The sequence below is a fragment of the Meleagris gallopavo genome, chromosome 3 (assembly GCF_905368555.1).
Source record: "Meleagris gallopavo chromosome 3, MGAL_WU_HG_1.1, whole genome shotgun sequence".
NCBI classification, from domain to species: Eukaryota; Metazoa; Chordata; class Aves; order Galliformes; family Phasianidae; genus Meleagris; species Meleagris gallopavo.
In genome coordinates, this window is record NC_139406.1 from 3010327 (window position 1) to 3026808 (window position 16482).

At 39.0% G+C, this 16482-nt stretch overlaps 1 protein-coding gene across 2 annotated transcripts in view; it reads left to right on the top strand.

The window, feature by feature from the left end:
- The window catches only part of COL15A1 (collagen type XV alpha 1 chain), a 106688-nt gene that overhangs the window by 71983 nt on the left and 18223 nt on the right, over positions 1-16482 (top strand). For both annotated transcript variants that reach the window (XM_085220053.1, XM_085220054.1), the window contains exons 23-29: positions 803-871; positions 1970-2011; positions 5616-5661; positions 10378-10467; positions 12595-12644; positions 14419-14520; positions 15649-15784. In XM_085220053.1, the coding sequence (XP_085076179.1) occupies positions 803-871; positions 1970-2011; positions 5616-5661; positions 10378-10467; positions 12595-12644; positions 14419-14520; positions 15649-15784 (535 nt within the window). The remainder of the gene's footprint in view (positions 1-802; positions 872-1969; positions 2012-5615; positions 5662-10377; positions 10468-12594; positions 12645-14418; positions 14521-15648; positions 15785-16482) is intronic.

A 16482-nucleotide genomic window follows, 5' to 3' on the forward strand; every position in this document is an offset into this window, starting at 1 on the left:
GAAAGTGAAACCAGAAATAAGGCAAATTCTAACAGGAGAAAAACAAACAGAAAACATGAGCAGTGCCTGTCAGTAAACATTGAATTGATTTCTCAGTATCTTCAAACAGAGTCAAGGTTAATTTTCTGGATTGTCTACTTTAACAAAAACTATTAAAGCTTGTGTCACTAGATTACGTTTATTAGGCTGGAAGATCAAAGCAAGCAAGCAAGCAAAACAGACTACATCTTCTAATAGCACTTCCTCAAGTGCTTGGGAAAGATAAAAAATCCATTAGATCTCCAGCTATTGCTGAGGTGTTGCTTCGCTGAAGCTTACATCAATGCAGAGTGAAAGCTGGACATGGTGTGGTGCTAAGTTTTTAAATGACACAGTGAAGAGTTGATACAGTTTTTTTGTAAAAGGCAGACATGCTAGCAGGGTTCCTTGAAGATGCTAAGTAGTGTGTGGCTATCTGACAAACACTTTGAAATATGTGAATCTCATCAGTCCTAGGGGTCTCAGATCAATCTTGGAGACCTAATCAAGTTGTAATGCCTTTTGTTGGACGTTTGTTTATCTGTTTGTTTTCCCTTGGAAATAATAATTTTAGACTGCTTTGTTCTCCATAGATTTGGGCTAAATATTAAAATTCACCTTCCAACTTAGCTTGGTCCCTGCAATGGAAAGCTCAGTCTTCTTTCAAGTCCTTTCACACAAAACTTCTTGGTTGAACAGTGCTCTCTGATCCTGTGATCCTTTGTTCCCTAGGTCAAAATGAAAAGATCTGTCTAATTGTCCTTATTTCACTTTCTTTTACCAGGGCATTCCTGGTTTGCCTGGGCCCCCTGGACCCCCTGGACCTCCAGGACATATAGTTCACATCAAAGGAGTAAGTACACTGAATAATCTAATAATCTGTAACTCTTCTTTCTCTGAAGAAGAAATATGCTGTTCTTAAAATGCTTTGCAAAATATAATCTCAAAATTTGTTTCAAGCAACAGCATTTAGAGTGGGTTAACTTGCTTGTGTACACAGGAAGAAATTTCTCAAGAAGAGCCACTGTCTCATGAGAGTTTTTCCCCAAGCATACAGACTGGGACATGGAGGAAGACATCCTTGAGAGCAGCCCTGCAGAGAAGGACTTGGGGGTCCTGGTGGACGAGAAGCTGGACATGAGCCAGCAGTGTGCACTTGCAGCCCGGAAGGCCAACTGTGTTCTGGGCTGCATTAAAAAAGGGGTGGCCAGCAGGGAGAGGGAGGTGATTGTCCCCCTCTACTCGGCTCTTGTGAGGCCCCGTCTGCAGTGCTGCGTCCAGGCCTGGGACCCGCAGCACAGGAAGGACGTGGAGCTCTTGGTGCGGGTCCAGAGGAGGGCACTGAGATGATCAGAGGGCTGGAGCACCTTTCCTGTGAGGAAAGGCTGAGGGAACTGGGCTTGTGTAGCTTGGAGAAGAGAAGGCTCTGGAGAGACCTCATTGTGGCCTTCCAGTACTTGAAAGGAGCGTATGAACAGGAAGGGGAACAGCTGTTTGTGAGGGTGGACAGTGATAGGACAAAGGGGAATGGTTTTAAACTGAGACAGGGGAGGTTTAGGTTGGATATTAGGAGGAAGCTTTTCACCCAGAGGGTGGTGAGGCACTGGAACAGGTTGCCCAAGGAGGCTGTGGATGCCCCATCCCTGGAGGCATTCAAGGCCAGGCTGGATGTGGCTCTGGGCAGCCTGGTCTGGTGGTTGGTGACCCTGCACACAGCAGGGGGTTGAAACTAGATGGTCACTGAGGTCCTTTTCAACCCAGGCCATTCTATGATTGTATGCTGATAGAACCCTGAGAGCTCCCAGGCAGCAAGCAGGCTCTGTTCAGGGGGTGCTGATTTTTGTTTCTTGGCTTTGTCTTGTCATGCCTGCTAGATATTACTGTTAGGTATATTATATTGTATATTATTGCTTACATGCATTAAACTTATTTCCCATCCTATTTTGAATAGGCAGTTTTACCAATCTCTCCTAGACCTCATTGCAAGAATACAGTAAGTACAAAAATAATCTGCTCTTAGCAAGATGCATGGCTATGACGATGCATAACCAAAGTAGCTATATGCATAACCACAATAGATCTGCAGCTTTTTACCCCATGATTTCTGCTTTGCAGCAGAAATATGCTTTACTTAGCCTTCAAGGTAGCAGATTTTCAAGTGTTTAGATATTCAATGTTAGCCACATTTAAAAAATATAGGAGAACTAAAAACATGGTAACCTTTCCCTTAATGCAATGTCCTAACTCTTTCAATGTCTTTCAAAGCTCAACATTTCTGCAGACTGAGGACTGCTTTGAGAAGCTAATGTTTACACATACATATGCATAAACCTTTTAGATATACATAAAAGTAATGCTTCCATGTTGTTATGTCTCCGACTGTTTCCAATTTCTCTGTTCAAAATAAGAGTTTTTACATATTTTAATGTGACATGGAAAGTGCATCAGAAAAGAACAATCACATTCCTTGTTTGTCACTCACATGCAGTCTATTCACATATAATAATTCGTGACTGGAGTGTTGTAATGAAAGTATATAGGCTCATCAGGAAGGACAGGAAGGGAAAATTAACAAAGGGGGTCACTTTCTGTGATCAGCTGGAGCTCATGAAACTGCTAGTGGATAGAGGAGCTGACCAAGAGCTTATGGGTTAGGATTAAAGGGAAAACAGGATTAGATGACATTATATTGAGGGTCTGCTATAGGTCAGCTGACCAGGAAGTCCAGGCACTCTATAGACAGATAGGAGCAGCATCATGTTCATGAGCTCTGGTCCTCATGGCAAACTTCAGTCACCTTGATGTCTTTTGGAGGGACTAACACAGCAGGGCATAAGCAACCAAAAGATTCCTGGAGTGCCTCGATGATAACTTCCTTTTCCAAGTTATATGGGAGCCAATGAGAAGAGGTGCTATGCTGGACCTCATTCTAACCAATAAGGAGAGACTTGTGGGGAACGTGAAGGTCAAAGGCAGCCCTGGCTGCCTCCCCCATGAAATGGGGGAAGCTCAATATCCTTAGGGCTGTGAGGAAGATGCACTGCAAGCTCACCGCCCTGAAATTCAGGAAAGCAGACTTTAGATTCCAAGGGGATTCCCTTGGTAGAGTATCATGGGATGAAGACCTGCAGGGAATAGGCATCCTAGAGAGTTGGTCAGTATTCAGCAATCACTTCCTCCAACCTCAGGAGCAATGAAGCCCAACAAAGAGAAAGTAAGGGAAAAATGCCAGGAAGTCTACAAGGATGAACAAGAAGCTCCTGGCCAAACACAAAAATAAAGCCTGTTGAAGGTGGAAACACAGACAGGTAGCCTTGGAGGAATGTAGATATATTCAGCCAGGGATGAAGTTATGAAAGCTAAAGCCAAGGTTGAATTGAAGTGGCCAGGGACGTCAAGGGCAGCAAGAGGGACTTCTGCAAGAACATCAGTGATAGAGGAAGACTAGGGAAAATGTGGACATTCTTCTGATGGAAATGACTTACTTACCTAGAACATAGAGTAGGCTCTATGTTCTAAATGCCTTTTAGTACTAAATGCCTTTTTTTTTTTGCCCCAATTTTCTCCAGCAGCTGCTCTAGTCAGAAGGCCCAGTTCACAGAATCCAAAGACATGGATTAGGAGAATTAAGTATTGCCCACTATAGGAGCAGATCAGGTGCAAAACCATCCATAGAACCTGAAAGTACATTACCCGATGAGATGCATCCAAAGGTCTTGAGGGATTTAGAAAGACAAAACTGCTAAGCCATTGTCCATCATACTTGAGAAGTTTTGGTGATCCAGTAATGTTCCCACAGATTGGAAAAGAGGAAAGACAACTCCCATTCTAAAAGGGCAAAAAAGGAAGACCTGGGGAACTACAGGCCAGTAAGTCTCAGTTCTGTGTCCAGCAAGATCATGGAGCAGATCCTCCTGGAAACTGTGCTGAGTCACACGAAAAATAAAGAGGTGTTGTGATAGCCAACATGGTTTCACTTCATGACAATTCATGTGTGACAAATTTGGTGACCTGATATAGCAGGATTACATCATTGGTGGGTAAGGGAAGAGCAGTTGATGCCAGCTACCTGATCATGTGCAAAGTTTTGATGCTATCCTATACAACATCCATATCTCTAAAATGGAAAGGCCTGAATTTGACAGATGGGCCGCCCAGTAGATAATGAATGGTTGCATTGAAAGACTTGTAAGAGGTGGAGAACAATGATGAATGATGTCTATAAGGGATCTTTGTTAGAATTAGTATTATTTAACACCTTTGTTGGTGATGTGGACAATGAAATTGAGTGCACCCTCAGCAAATGTGAGGATGACACCAAGCTGAGTAATGCAGCCAACGCAATGGAAGATAGGGATGCCATCCAGAGGGACCCTGATGGTCTTGAGAGGTAGTCCTACATGAACCTCATGAAATTCAAGAAGACCTAGTGAGTAGTCTTGCACCTGGGCCAGGGAAGTCTCAAAAATGAATGCAGGCATGGCAATGAGTGGATTGAGAGCAGCCGTGAGGAGAACAACTTGGGGGTAAAAAAAAGAAAAGAACGTGACATCTGACAACATACACTTGCAGCTCAGAAAGCTAGTTGTATCCTGGGTGAAAAAAAAAAAAAAAAGTGTGGCCAACAGGTTGAGAGAGGTGATTATCCCTTTCTACTCCACTCTCTTGAGACCCTACCTGCAGTACTGTGTTCAGCTCTGAGGCCCCCAACATATGAAAGGTATTGACTTTGATGTGATCCAGAGAAAGGCAGTGGAAATGATCAGAGGGCTGGAGTACCAGTCCTACAAAGATGGAATGAGAGGGTTGGATTTATTTAGCCTAGAGAAAACACCAGGAAGATACCTTAATAGCAGCATTCTGCTACTTAGGCGGGGGCTACAAGAAAGAGAAGGAGAGACTCTTTCTAAGGCAGTGTAGTGATAGGACAAAGTGTGAGAGTTTTAAACTAAAAGAGGATAGATTTAGATTAGATGTTAGAAAGAGAGCACTATGAGAGCAGTGATGCTTTAGAACATGTTACTCAGAGAAATCTTGGGTGCCCCATCATTGGAAGTGTTCTAGCTCAGAATGAGACCTGATCTAATGAACATGGAAATGCATATGAAGCAAAGATGTATAATTGGATTTCTCCATGTGGAAAAAATTGTATCCATTGACATTCATGATCACCTGCTGACCATTTGTGGAGCCCAAACCGTGGATACTGACACAGTGAGGTGATGGGTGGTCCATTTCAACAGCAGTAGCAGTGATGTGAAAGACAAGCCATGTTCCAGATAGCCATGCAGATTTTCACAAGTGTGGCATGCAGGCTTTGTTCAACTCTGGTGAAAATGTATAGCCAATGATGTTAAAAAGTAGTGTTTTGTTAGTTGAGAGTTTATCAGATAGTATTGTTGTGTTCTTTGCATCTCTTGTGCTGTTGTATCTTTGTTGTTTCCACAGAAATAAACAGGAAACTTTACTTTTGGAGCTATCTATGTACTTTCTGTAATAGCATGCAAATATTTCAGGCTTTCTAACAGTAATAACTGATGCATTTCCATCAGTTAATGGCTATGGATAATTTTTAAGTGAGTTTTCTTTGCCTATAGGTGAGCAATATTTACCCTGGAAATCAAAAAGTTCTTAATGTCCATGGTGAGTAATTCTTGTAACATGGTTTAAATAAGCTGTTAAACAAATAATTTTTTTTGCCTGTTGCGTAACTGAGTTCATGGAGTTCACTTCCTTTTCTTTTGAAGCCATAATTTTATATCTTGGTCCAGTTTCAATACATAGACCAAGGAACAAATAAGCATATGTCTGCACTTTGAAGGCTAAGACTTATAAATAAAGCAATGCAGCACAGGTTCCATAGGTTCTAATCTTAGGAGCCCTCTGTCAGAGCAAAGAAGCACTGTGAGAGAAGCAGGCATCACACACTGCTGTGACAAGTCATTCTCTGCTCTGGCAGTTCTCCTCAGATTCAAATTCTAATATCCACTTGATATTATATCCCACCAACCAGCCAAGTTGTCTCATTCCTCCAATCCCCTACTGATGAGGTCTGAAATACTTCCTTTCTCTGAGTAACTGATACCAAAATACACTCTTTTTATGATTCCTATCTTTTTGGCAACAAATGGGGTCAGCACAAAGGACACAGGCACCAAATTTAAATAAGTGAGTTTATCTTTACTTAAGCTTAAAGCAATAAAGCAACAAGTGAAATAGTACAGCAAGAATAAAACAGAGCAAGGTCCTGCACCTAATCATTACTACACAAGATTAACTACAGTGATCACAGAAGATACATCACCAATTGCCCAAATAGTTTACCATCATCCAGATCTACAATCACTGGGGAGACTTGATTGCAGCAAGGATTTGGAGAGCTTTTCCTGGCAACTGGGAGGTCCTGTGCAGTGCATCCACTCATAGGTGAGGTCTCTGAACTACAGTTACAGCTGGGTCCAGTTTTTATATAGCTGAATAAACAAGCTTACATAATTTCAAGTGTGGAAACATCTGGTGTCATCCTCCTGTTGGATTCCACCCAGAGCCTGGCCAGGGCTCAAGGGAGTATCTCTGTCTATTTGGGCTTTAACCACAAATTTCTCAACAAGATCATATTCTGGTTCCACTGCTCACAAGGTTTTATTGCCTTGTAAACATGGCCCTAAATAAAGAAAAATCCCTTATCGGAATTAGTGAAACACAATAAGTGTTACAACAGACCTTATATAAATTGGTAACAAAATATCTATTCATGTCAAAAGAGCAAAATAGATAAATATTGTATTGCATATGTGGGATAGCATTTGATAGTGAAGTTCATCTAGAGGTCAATTTTGGTTCAGAGCCTACTGTTCTGCCTAAGTGCTTCACTATCTTATTGCTCAAAAGAAAACTATCACAGAATGAACAAATTGACTGTTGGAGCCAGAGAGAATATTGCTGAGATAAAGCACAAGATATTGGTACTTTCTCTAAAGGAGTTTGAGTTTTTGGGTAAGACAGAAGAAATGTTGCCATACCCCTCATACACTAGGAAGTTGAGGTCTGTTCAAAAGAAAGTAATTCTTGGGGTTCAGGAATAGCTAGGGAAGAAAAAAAAAACTGAAAGGCAAACTAAGTAAATAAGGGAAAAGGAAGTTGAGAAGTCCCACACATGGGACACCTGGAAAAATTCTCACCACACTGGGGAAGTTTTGTCAATTTTCACTTCTTTTAATGGAAGTTGTTTTCGGTTTTCATTCCCTTTAATGGAGGGTAACATCTGTGAGGTCCAGTGAAGGCCTGAGCTTTGTTTCTAAATCCTTCTGACTAAACTGCTGACTCACTTCTTACAAGTAAGTCTGTTTTGTGCTTGGAAAACTGTCCACATTTGTTCTGTGGTCGAGAATTCCAGAGAGCCTAAGCTGCTTAGTACTGGTCCAAAATTCACAGGCTTCCAATTCTTTGTTTCTTTCTGTTCATAGGGGCTCTTCTGACTTCTTTCTACATATCTTTGCTTTTGACAAAGAAGAATGCATGATCCAATGGAATAAATGCCCACAGAGAGCCTGAAGTTCATGGTTTTTTTCCTTGGTTCAAAGAATTGATTCCAATTAATTATTCTTTATATCAGTCCATTAGCCTGTACTTGAGAGGATGACAAAAAATGGTAATTAATTTATTAATTAATCAAATAAATGAATTCCCTACAATATTTCAAGCTATTAAAAGGACATCCTTCTCTTTTTAGACTTGCAGTCTAAATAAGAACTTGAATGTGAGGATTTATACTATGACAATGTTGCTTAAACCTTCTAGGTTTTATTCAGTTCCTCCTTATAGTTTCTTTTCCCTAAGTGCGCACTAATTCCCAGGCCAAACAGTAATTACTTTGGCTTCAGGAAGAAAAGTCACCTTTTACATTAAAATTCCATCCCACTTAAAAATTACTTTTCTGTTCTGAAGCTAGACTCCACCAGATAAACACAAAGTTGCAGCTTACTGGGTGCACCAGGCATTAAAAATAAACCAAGCCATTGTCTGCAATTTGGCCTTTTGCCCTTTCCCAAAATCTTGTTGCAGGGATAGATTCAATTGCATGTGGAGGGAAACAAGTTGCAATTCTGTGTGCATGCACATACAATACAAATTTTTTTTAAGTGAATGTTGACTGAGGCAGTGGTGCCATGACCAAATATTGTAGAAGTTCTTCAATTCCAAGAGCAGCACAAAGTTCTGTGAGAGTTTTGCTCCTTCAGAGCTTTTTGAAGATACAAAAGTGAAGTTCCAGAGCATTCAAAGGAAGTAGTCAGCTGATACTCCAACAGTATTCAGTGATGAGGAAGGTCTTCTTAAGATTATGGAGGACATAAGTCAGAAATACTTGATCATCCTCCTTTTATTTAGCTTACTTTAAAGACCTCACTGTACAAAGGAGTTTGAAGAGTTTACAGTCTAATTATATCAGAGTATGTACGTGCAAAACAAGTTGAATATTGCACTGGCACATGGTATCAAATGCTGGGCTTTGTGGCTGTTTCTGGAAGGAAGAAATTACTACTTCTGGACACTAGCATGGTCCAGAGAATAGTCAGTGGACTGATGTCAGCAATTCACATAGCTCCTCTGCAGTGACTGGGACGATCAGAAAGACAAAACCATTTTGGCCTAAACAGAAAAAGAAAGGAAGAGAAGGAAAATTAAATGCAAGGGATCAGGGGAGTGGATTAAGCAGATGAGAAATGAAGATCTCCTGAAGAAGAGAAAGCTAGAGGTTCCTTGTATAAAAGTTCTATTTTTATCTTGATGTTTTAAGACTGCACGAAATACTGATGACTGAACTAGAAACCTACCCTGAAAATAATTCTAAAGATGTCACCCCAGAATGTGCTCTGACTATGGACAGTTAGTGTTCAGTTGGCAACCTGCAAAACTGTCTAGCTGTACATCTGATAGATCACGTGGTTGTCATCAAACCATGAAATGAGACCCTGCTGTTCTATCAGTAGCCACCTTAATGTGGACTTGTAGATGAAGGCCAAGAGTCATCAAAAAGATCATGGTGATATCCGTGACCATCTTTCACTTTTTATGACTAAAAGAGGAAGAAGGGCAGAGGAGATCTATCTGGAAATCTCTGTTGTAAAATGCAAATCTGAAGGAGAATTTAATCTTGATTCTTCCATTTTTATGATAGTTCCATGCAGCTAGAAAAAAGGAAAGATATTTACAATATTTTTCAGCGTAAAACATGTCAGGGTAGAGAGTGAGACCAGTGCTGTCACAGAAAGCTAATAAGGAGGCCTTCCTACCATTAAAATCTTTATTTCTTACCATAAAAGTCTTATTTAAAATTAGCATCAGGTCATGGAACATAGATTGAGTAGCCAAGCAAGACAAATGTTGTACCTGTGCTAGTCCCCATGAAATTCACAAATGCAGTCGGACCAGATTAGAGAAGAGCCAGTGCTCTTAATGATTCATTGACTCCCAGCATAGGTCACAAGTGAACACAGGCTGAAACTATCACAAGTGAAAATGGCTTCAACAGATGTGTCCTGTACCTCCTTGCCATCGTACTTCAGTACTCTTCCTGCTCATCACTCAGAATAGGATCACCTCACCTTAAATGGGAAAAAGCATTTCTGCCCAAAGAAAGTAGCTATAAGATGTTACTGTGGCAGAAAGATGTTTTACATGAATTTTTTAAATATATTGACAACTACTAAAGCAGAAAGAAAAGAAATAAGACCAAAAAAAATCTAAATACTCAGGAGTCAGTTTACCAAGATCTTTAATAGAATAAGGTTGAATGAAAGCTGAACAATGTCTAGAAAAAAAAATTGTTTGTACAGATGTATTTGTGTATAACTCTATCGTCAGCTCACCTGGAAGGAAAATGAAGATAAAAGCTTTTCTGATATCAGAGAATATTTTCTTCATTAACAATGCTTTTATGATGTAAGGGAGCAATAAGTTGTAATATTTTTGACACTCATAGTTACAGATATCATATATTGATTTCTTCTGTATTATAGAGACAGTAGAAGATTTGTTATCAAATATGAAACCTTAATTTCAAATTCACAAATGCAGTGAGAACACGCTTATTCAATGGGTCATAGCTAGGTGATCAGGAAGACCAAGAGATTGATTTGTAAGAGGAAGATCATTTCGCACATTTTGGGGTTGGTAAGCAAGGAAGAACAACCAGGTGCCGTTCAGCATTCATGAGGAGAGTGAGACAAGCATATAGAGACCAGGAGTGACATACCCTGCAGGAAAATCTGCTCTTACTTCAAATGGGTTGGTTGTCACTAGCCTCCGCTGCTTGCAAGTTCTCATTAATTTTGCTTCTTTGTGATGCTTTTATTGCAGGTGCTAAAGAAAATGGAGATTGCTGGAGTCTGCACAGTTCAGTAGACTTAAAAGGAGAAAAGGGAAACAGAGGTGCTCCAGGACCACCAGGTATATTAAATCTGTCATTGGCACCCTGTAAAGGCATATGTTTAACTTAAGAAGCAGTTCAGCAAAGTACTTTGGTATTTACCACTACAGCTTTGCCTATTTGAAGACTTATACCTAGTTTCTTGTTTAAGAGGTCCAGAACAAAAAGCATGTAATGTTATCAAAAATATTCTCTGAAAAGAAGTTTCTGTACTATGTTTATAATATTTGTCCTCTAATGTGGTCGTAATTAATACAAAACTGTAACTTTGTTCCAAAGCCACAATTCACTTGACTGAAGACATTTCATTTATTTTTAAAAGGACATCTCTTTGGACCTCTTTGGATTTCTTTAAGAGGACATCTAATCAAATCTGTTTTCTTGTCTTGTTCTTATTGATCTTTACTGGTCAATATGCAATGCTTTGAAATAGCAGTTAGTACTACAGAGTCATTAACAAATTTGAAAAAGAAAGAGCAAGAAACATTCCTATACAGAAATTGAGAATATTTCCTCTGCTGTGCAAGTTTATTCACTATTTACATTTCTGTTCATTCCCAGGCTTTGTATTTAATGCAATTTAATGCCTACAGTTGTTGGGTTTTTTTTCCATACCTGATGACTTAGGTACTCAAGAAAGAAAGGATGATGCTTATGATTTTGCTGTAAAGTCACTATCTTGTTAAAGATAGAGAAAACAAGAATTCTGGTTAAATTGTCTTGCCTCTATCTTTCTCCTACAATAAAACATATTTATTCATTCACCTACCAACTAAGACCAATTCTATTTCTTCTCTAAAAATTTTCCTGTATATTTCTTGACCATTGCTGCGGTTGCTAAATTATTCTTTCATACAAATGATTTCTCTAGGTGTCACAGATATCCACATAAGCTCTGACAGTGGAAATTCATGAACTAGAAATTACAGAATAGTAGAACATGATTAAAGTACAGGAAATGTTTGAATTTTTTTCTGAGGGCAGATAACTGAAGGGCCTTCCATGGAACTGTCTGTAGTCACAGCAATGAGAATAGCTTTCTGAACTCCATCAATTGTTCATTCAGTAGATTTGTTTGTTGTTTTCCCAGAATGTCATCATTCTGACTTTACAAACAAACTCTATTAATAGATACCATGCAAAACTATGAAGCCAACACAAAATGCATGGATAAATGGCAGGCTCCACTCTATTTTGCTACTCTTTATAGAGATGCAGGCATAGTAAGTACCCAGAGCATTGATGCTGTGTTTCAATCACCTATCTGTAAGAGGTGTGTAGGTTGAAATAAAATCAAAATAGCTGCAATAATAGCAATACGTTTAGTCTCGAAGTAGCAATGTATACACTGTCTACACGACTTAACTGCATCTAAGATTAAATACTGAGATCTCACATCTGTGGCTGGAACAGTTTAGGGCCCAAAGTTCAGAATGCATTTGAAGAAAATGTCTGTAGCTGCTGTGGGCACCTGGAAAAAATATCATTTTCCAAGTATCTGCCAAATAGAGAACATTTAAAGGCTTTTTAGATTTTTTTGTGCTGGCTTAACAGCATTGCAGGATGACTGTTGACAATGCAGCTGGTATAATCATTGATACTGCTACTAATTTTTGTTGCAGAAAAATGTCAGTTATTCTATGATGAACAGCAGAGCAGTAACCCTGGATCTTTCTCTTGTTGGTTATGGAACTGTCTTTCCATGAAAGATAGCACAACTGTAACTAATTCATAACTGAGCAGGGACAGACTGGCTGCCCCATTGCTGGCAAAACATATACAAGACTTTCCTTGTCTATTGGTTTCTGCTAGCAGAGTTAATTTGGAGGCCTCTCTTCCATCCAACACCCAGCTGACATTTTTTTCTTGAAAACTAGGAACTTTTCATCTTTGAGACTTCCTTGCTTTCAAATTTGACTGCAATCTACAATAAGGTTCAAAAGTTAAGTTGATGTAACAGACAAGACCGGGCATGTAAACCTGGCTTTGTTAGGAAACAAAACTAGCAACGGTAGATTTAAATGTTAATATTGATATTGTGAATCATTTTCCATTAAACTGCTAAGCCAGAAATACCCAGAGCAGTGCTTTTAAAGAGGAAATGACAGATAATTATCACACTTTTCTGTATTTTCTTCATTTTTCAGGTCCACCTCTGCCTGCATCATATTTCAGCCACTTTATTAATAGCATAAAGGTAATTGTATCCCATTTATATTTGAGTTCTTTAAGTTTTTTTAAAGTATTATTTACAAGATATTAAGCATAAAATAGTATATTATGGTGAAATATACAAAACAGATAGCTAGATTAGAAATCATAAATGATGTTGATTTATTAAAATCCATCTGCAGAGACAAGTTTATTATGAAGATAGAAATAGTAGTTGTCAGTAATATATAAAGATAACTTCTTTAAAAATATATTAATGAGTCTTTTTGCCTTCCCAGAGGTATTAAAGTGAGTCACAATTCACTGTTATGTAACATAAGTTGGTAACAGTTATTTGCCATAATCAATGCTTTTGTTTTCGTGACAACTCACGTAAGAGACATACATTTTCTAATGGTCTTCTTTAAACAAAAATAACAACAGTCAACATTCAAAAAGAAATTCAGTTCTGTTTAATACTATTTATCTTTCCAGCACACTGAATAAAATAATTTAGAATGATGGAAAACACATTTCTGCTTCTTGATGCTTATCTCCTGAAATCTCTTACAAGAAATCATGTTCATACAAGATGTGTTTAGTCTCTCTCTGATCCTCTTTTCACATGACTGTGTTGATGACAAAAAATGAATACATATACAATACAGTTTTAGGTGAACAAGGCTGCTATTTATCAGTAAAAGATAGGAAAAAAGTAGAATCAAGTTATCATTTAGTTAGGAAAAAAAAAACAGTATTCATAACTGTACTGTCAGTTTCCTTGAAAGACTCCTCGTGCCATCTTGTATTCAGATTTTGTTTCTACTTGGCTAGTGCACAGAAGACGTTTCTATGACATAAAAGGTCCCATGTATGCATGGATTAATTGATCTAAAAAAGTAGCTACAGCTGTAAAGCTACAGACACGGTTTCATATCGTTCTTTAGCTCTACAGAATGTCATGCCATAAAGAAATCTTTGCTTACTGGGAAACTGAAAAAAAAGTCAGAGGGGGAGCTATGTATGGACATCTCTATTGGCTTTCTCCAGCTACCTGCTTGCTTTGACCTTCGCTGCACAGGTTTATTCCCCAAAAGGGTGAACCAAGTAGACACCAAAAAATTGAAGGGAAAAAAAAAGAGCAGACAAAGAAAAGGAAATAATGTGAAGCAGAACCTACAATTGCTGTGGCTCGTTTTGCACAAATCTAGAATTTAAATACTTTTTATCTGTCACTGATCTCCAGTTAGCTGTTAATTAAGCTGTTAATGAAGTAGGACAACAGAAGAGACACAGGTCAAAGTCTGCAGTTTTCTGTGGTGTCTCTTCCATTATCTTGGTGTATTCCCCTGTCCTTTTGTGTTATCCTATGCGCTGTCATTATCACTTTATAGGATTCCTTTAAATTGAGAATTTCATATCAGTCTTAAATTGCTTTTTCCTCAGTGGGGGAGAAAAACAACAAACATAGCTTTTATGTTTCTTCCAATTTCCTTTTTTTTTTTTTTTTTTTTTGCATCCAGCTATAGCACAGAACAAGGTTTTGCTAGGTAAAATAGCAGGAAACAGCAACAGAGGCACTTTCCTCTGTCTCTACCTAGGTCCACCTCCCCTAATCTACACACTAAGAAATTCTTGCAGCTTCAATAGAGGGGGTGTTCCTTTTTATTCTGTATCATGGAAGAAGGAAGTGGTGTCAAAAAGATGTTATGCAGATGCTCTTCTTTATTAAACTTAGAAATTTCAGATAACTTTAAAAGATGAGTGCATGGGATTCTGATCTTGCTTCAGCTGAATGTTTTATACTGTTATCTTTAAAGGGTGAAAAAGGAGACAATGGTGTAAAAGGAGAAAAAGGAGAACCAAATGGAGGTTTTTACCTGACAGGACCACCTGGACCACCTGGAAGACCAGGATTAGTTGTAAGATATACGTGTTGTATAACATAAATATTTGTGAATACACATTGTTTTAACTTAGAGGGCACTAACAGAGACAAGCATCAAGATCATATTAACAACTGTATGCATACTTATATGCTAACCATTAACTCAATAAGGCAGAGTTCCATTAGGCATAAACACAGAAACTTCACTATTGTGAATTGAATTAATTTGTTTTGAGAAATAGATGCTATGCTCAGCTGCCTAACACAACTGTATCAATAGCAATACAAATCAAGGAAATAGATACAATTATGCAAGAACTATCAGAAAGCTTTCTCGTCTGAAACTTCATGTCTTGAATCTAGTTTAATATATGAGTAAATTTTTCAGTTTCCATGGCTCTTTGGAAAAAAAAAATGCTTACAACTTAGAAAAAGTGGTATGGTTGCCTGCCATCAGAAAATATTGCCATCAGAGATGAAGGACCTGCAGCAGTGATATCATCACAGATGGAAACTACAGTGGTATATATTTCAATCAGAAGAGAAGCAGGAAGATACTTAAATAAAATAGATATAGTAATTTAATGAAGACAGTGACTTCAACAAGGTTTAAAATGGCTAGATACTGCTGACAATTTGCTACATAGAGGTTGGGGTTGCACAATTGATCTAAAATTGAATCTCAGTGAAAGTAGTACAGTTTAAAACTATAAATCACTTCCTGAGGATCTGTGTCAGAAAGGCATCACCATGTCTAGGCGTAAGGAATCTCTGCGCAAGCATAAACAACCTTGAGAAGCATTCCTACTCAAGAGGACATCCTGATACGCAGCTAGCTGAAGAGCTAGCAAAGTTCAAAGGGGCTCTTGGTCTGCTTGCTTATGAAGTAAGATGAGTGCCTCATAGTCGTAGATTTGGCATCTGTTGAACCAGGGCCATGCTCTCATTTCTTTGAGCACCCAGTTTGAGACAGTATTGCAGTCCCCAGTGATACCTTGATTGTTATCAGTCCTGAGCGAGGTCAAGGGCTTTTGCACCTCACTGTATGAGCAAGGCCTTGGGCATAATGACCAGGATGAAGGAGAAAGCTCAGCGACAGAGGTGTGGAGCATAGCATAACAGACACTGATACACTCAAATAAATACATTTTATCATTAATAGGGACCTAAAGGGGATTCCGTTGTTGGACCCAGAGGACCTCCAGGGTTGCCTGGCTTACCTGGTTTACCAGGTTATGGAAAAATTGGACCACCTGGCCCACCTGGCCCACCAGGACCCCCTGCAATATATGGATCAGGTGAGAAGGAGTGATTTTGCCTTTCATTATGTATGTGAGCACATACACATACTTACATACCCCCAGCACACTTTTTTCTTTTTGTATGTGTTCTTCCATCTACCTATCTACTCTCCATTCTTGAATCAGGTTGCTCCCCACTTTCCTGAATGCTGCTTTTTTTCTGTAGGGAGTGTGGATTTGAACTGAAAGCACAAAAGGAACAACTCTACACTCAGTTTTCCTTGACTAGTGCTAAGGGAGCACTAATGCATAACATAAGCTTTATTAATGAGATGGTGCTGGAGGTTCCCTCAAATCTGCATTAAAGGTATGCATGGCTTTAAATCAAGTGTTAGAGTTCTAGACAATAACACTTCTGATTCATTTTGGGTCACAGGTCTGCTTGTCACAAGCCTCATACTGTTAATGTCCAGTGCTCAGACTAGGTTCTGATGGACAGAATCCTGGGCTCCACTGTCATCACATCAAGTGTAAAGTCAGAGGATCAGCCATCAGTGAGAGACCCTTGTTCTTCTGTCAGGAAACTCCAGCAGAAAGCATTCCCTAATATTAGCTGAAGGAAGAGAGCATACTAACAGCACTGTTAACTGTGTAGAGAGATTATAATGCAGATTTGTCTTGCCTAAAGTTTGGGTTGGCTTACTTAATAAAGACCTGTTTCTGAGACCTAATGATCAGACTGCTTTCAGCAATAT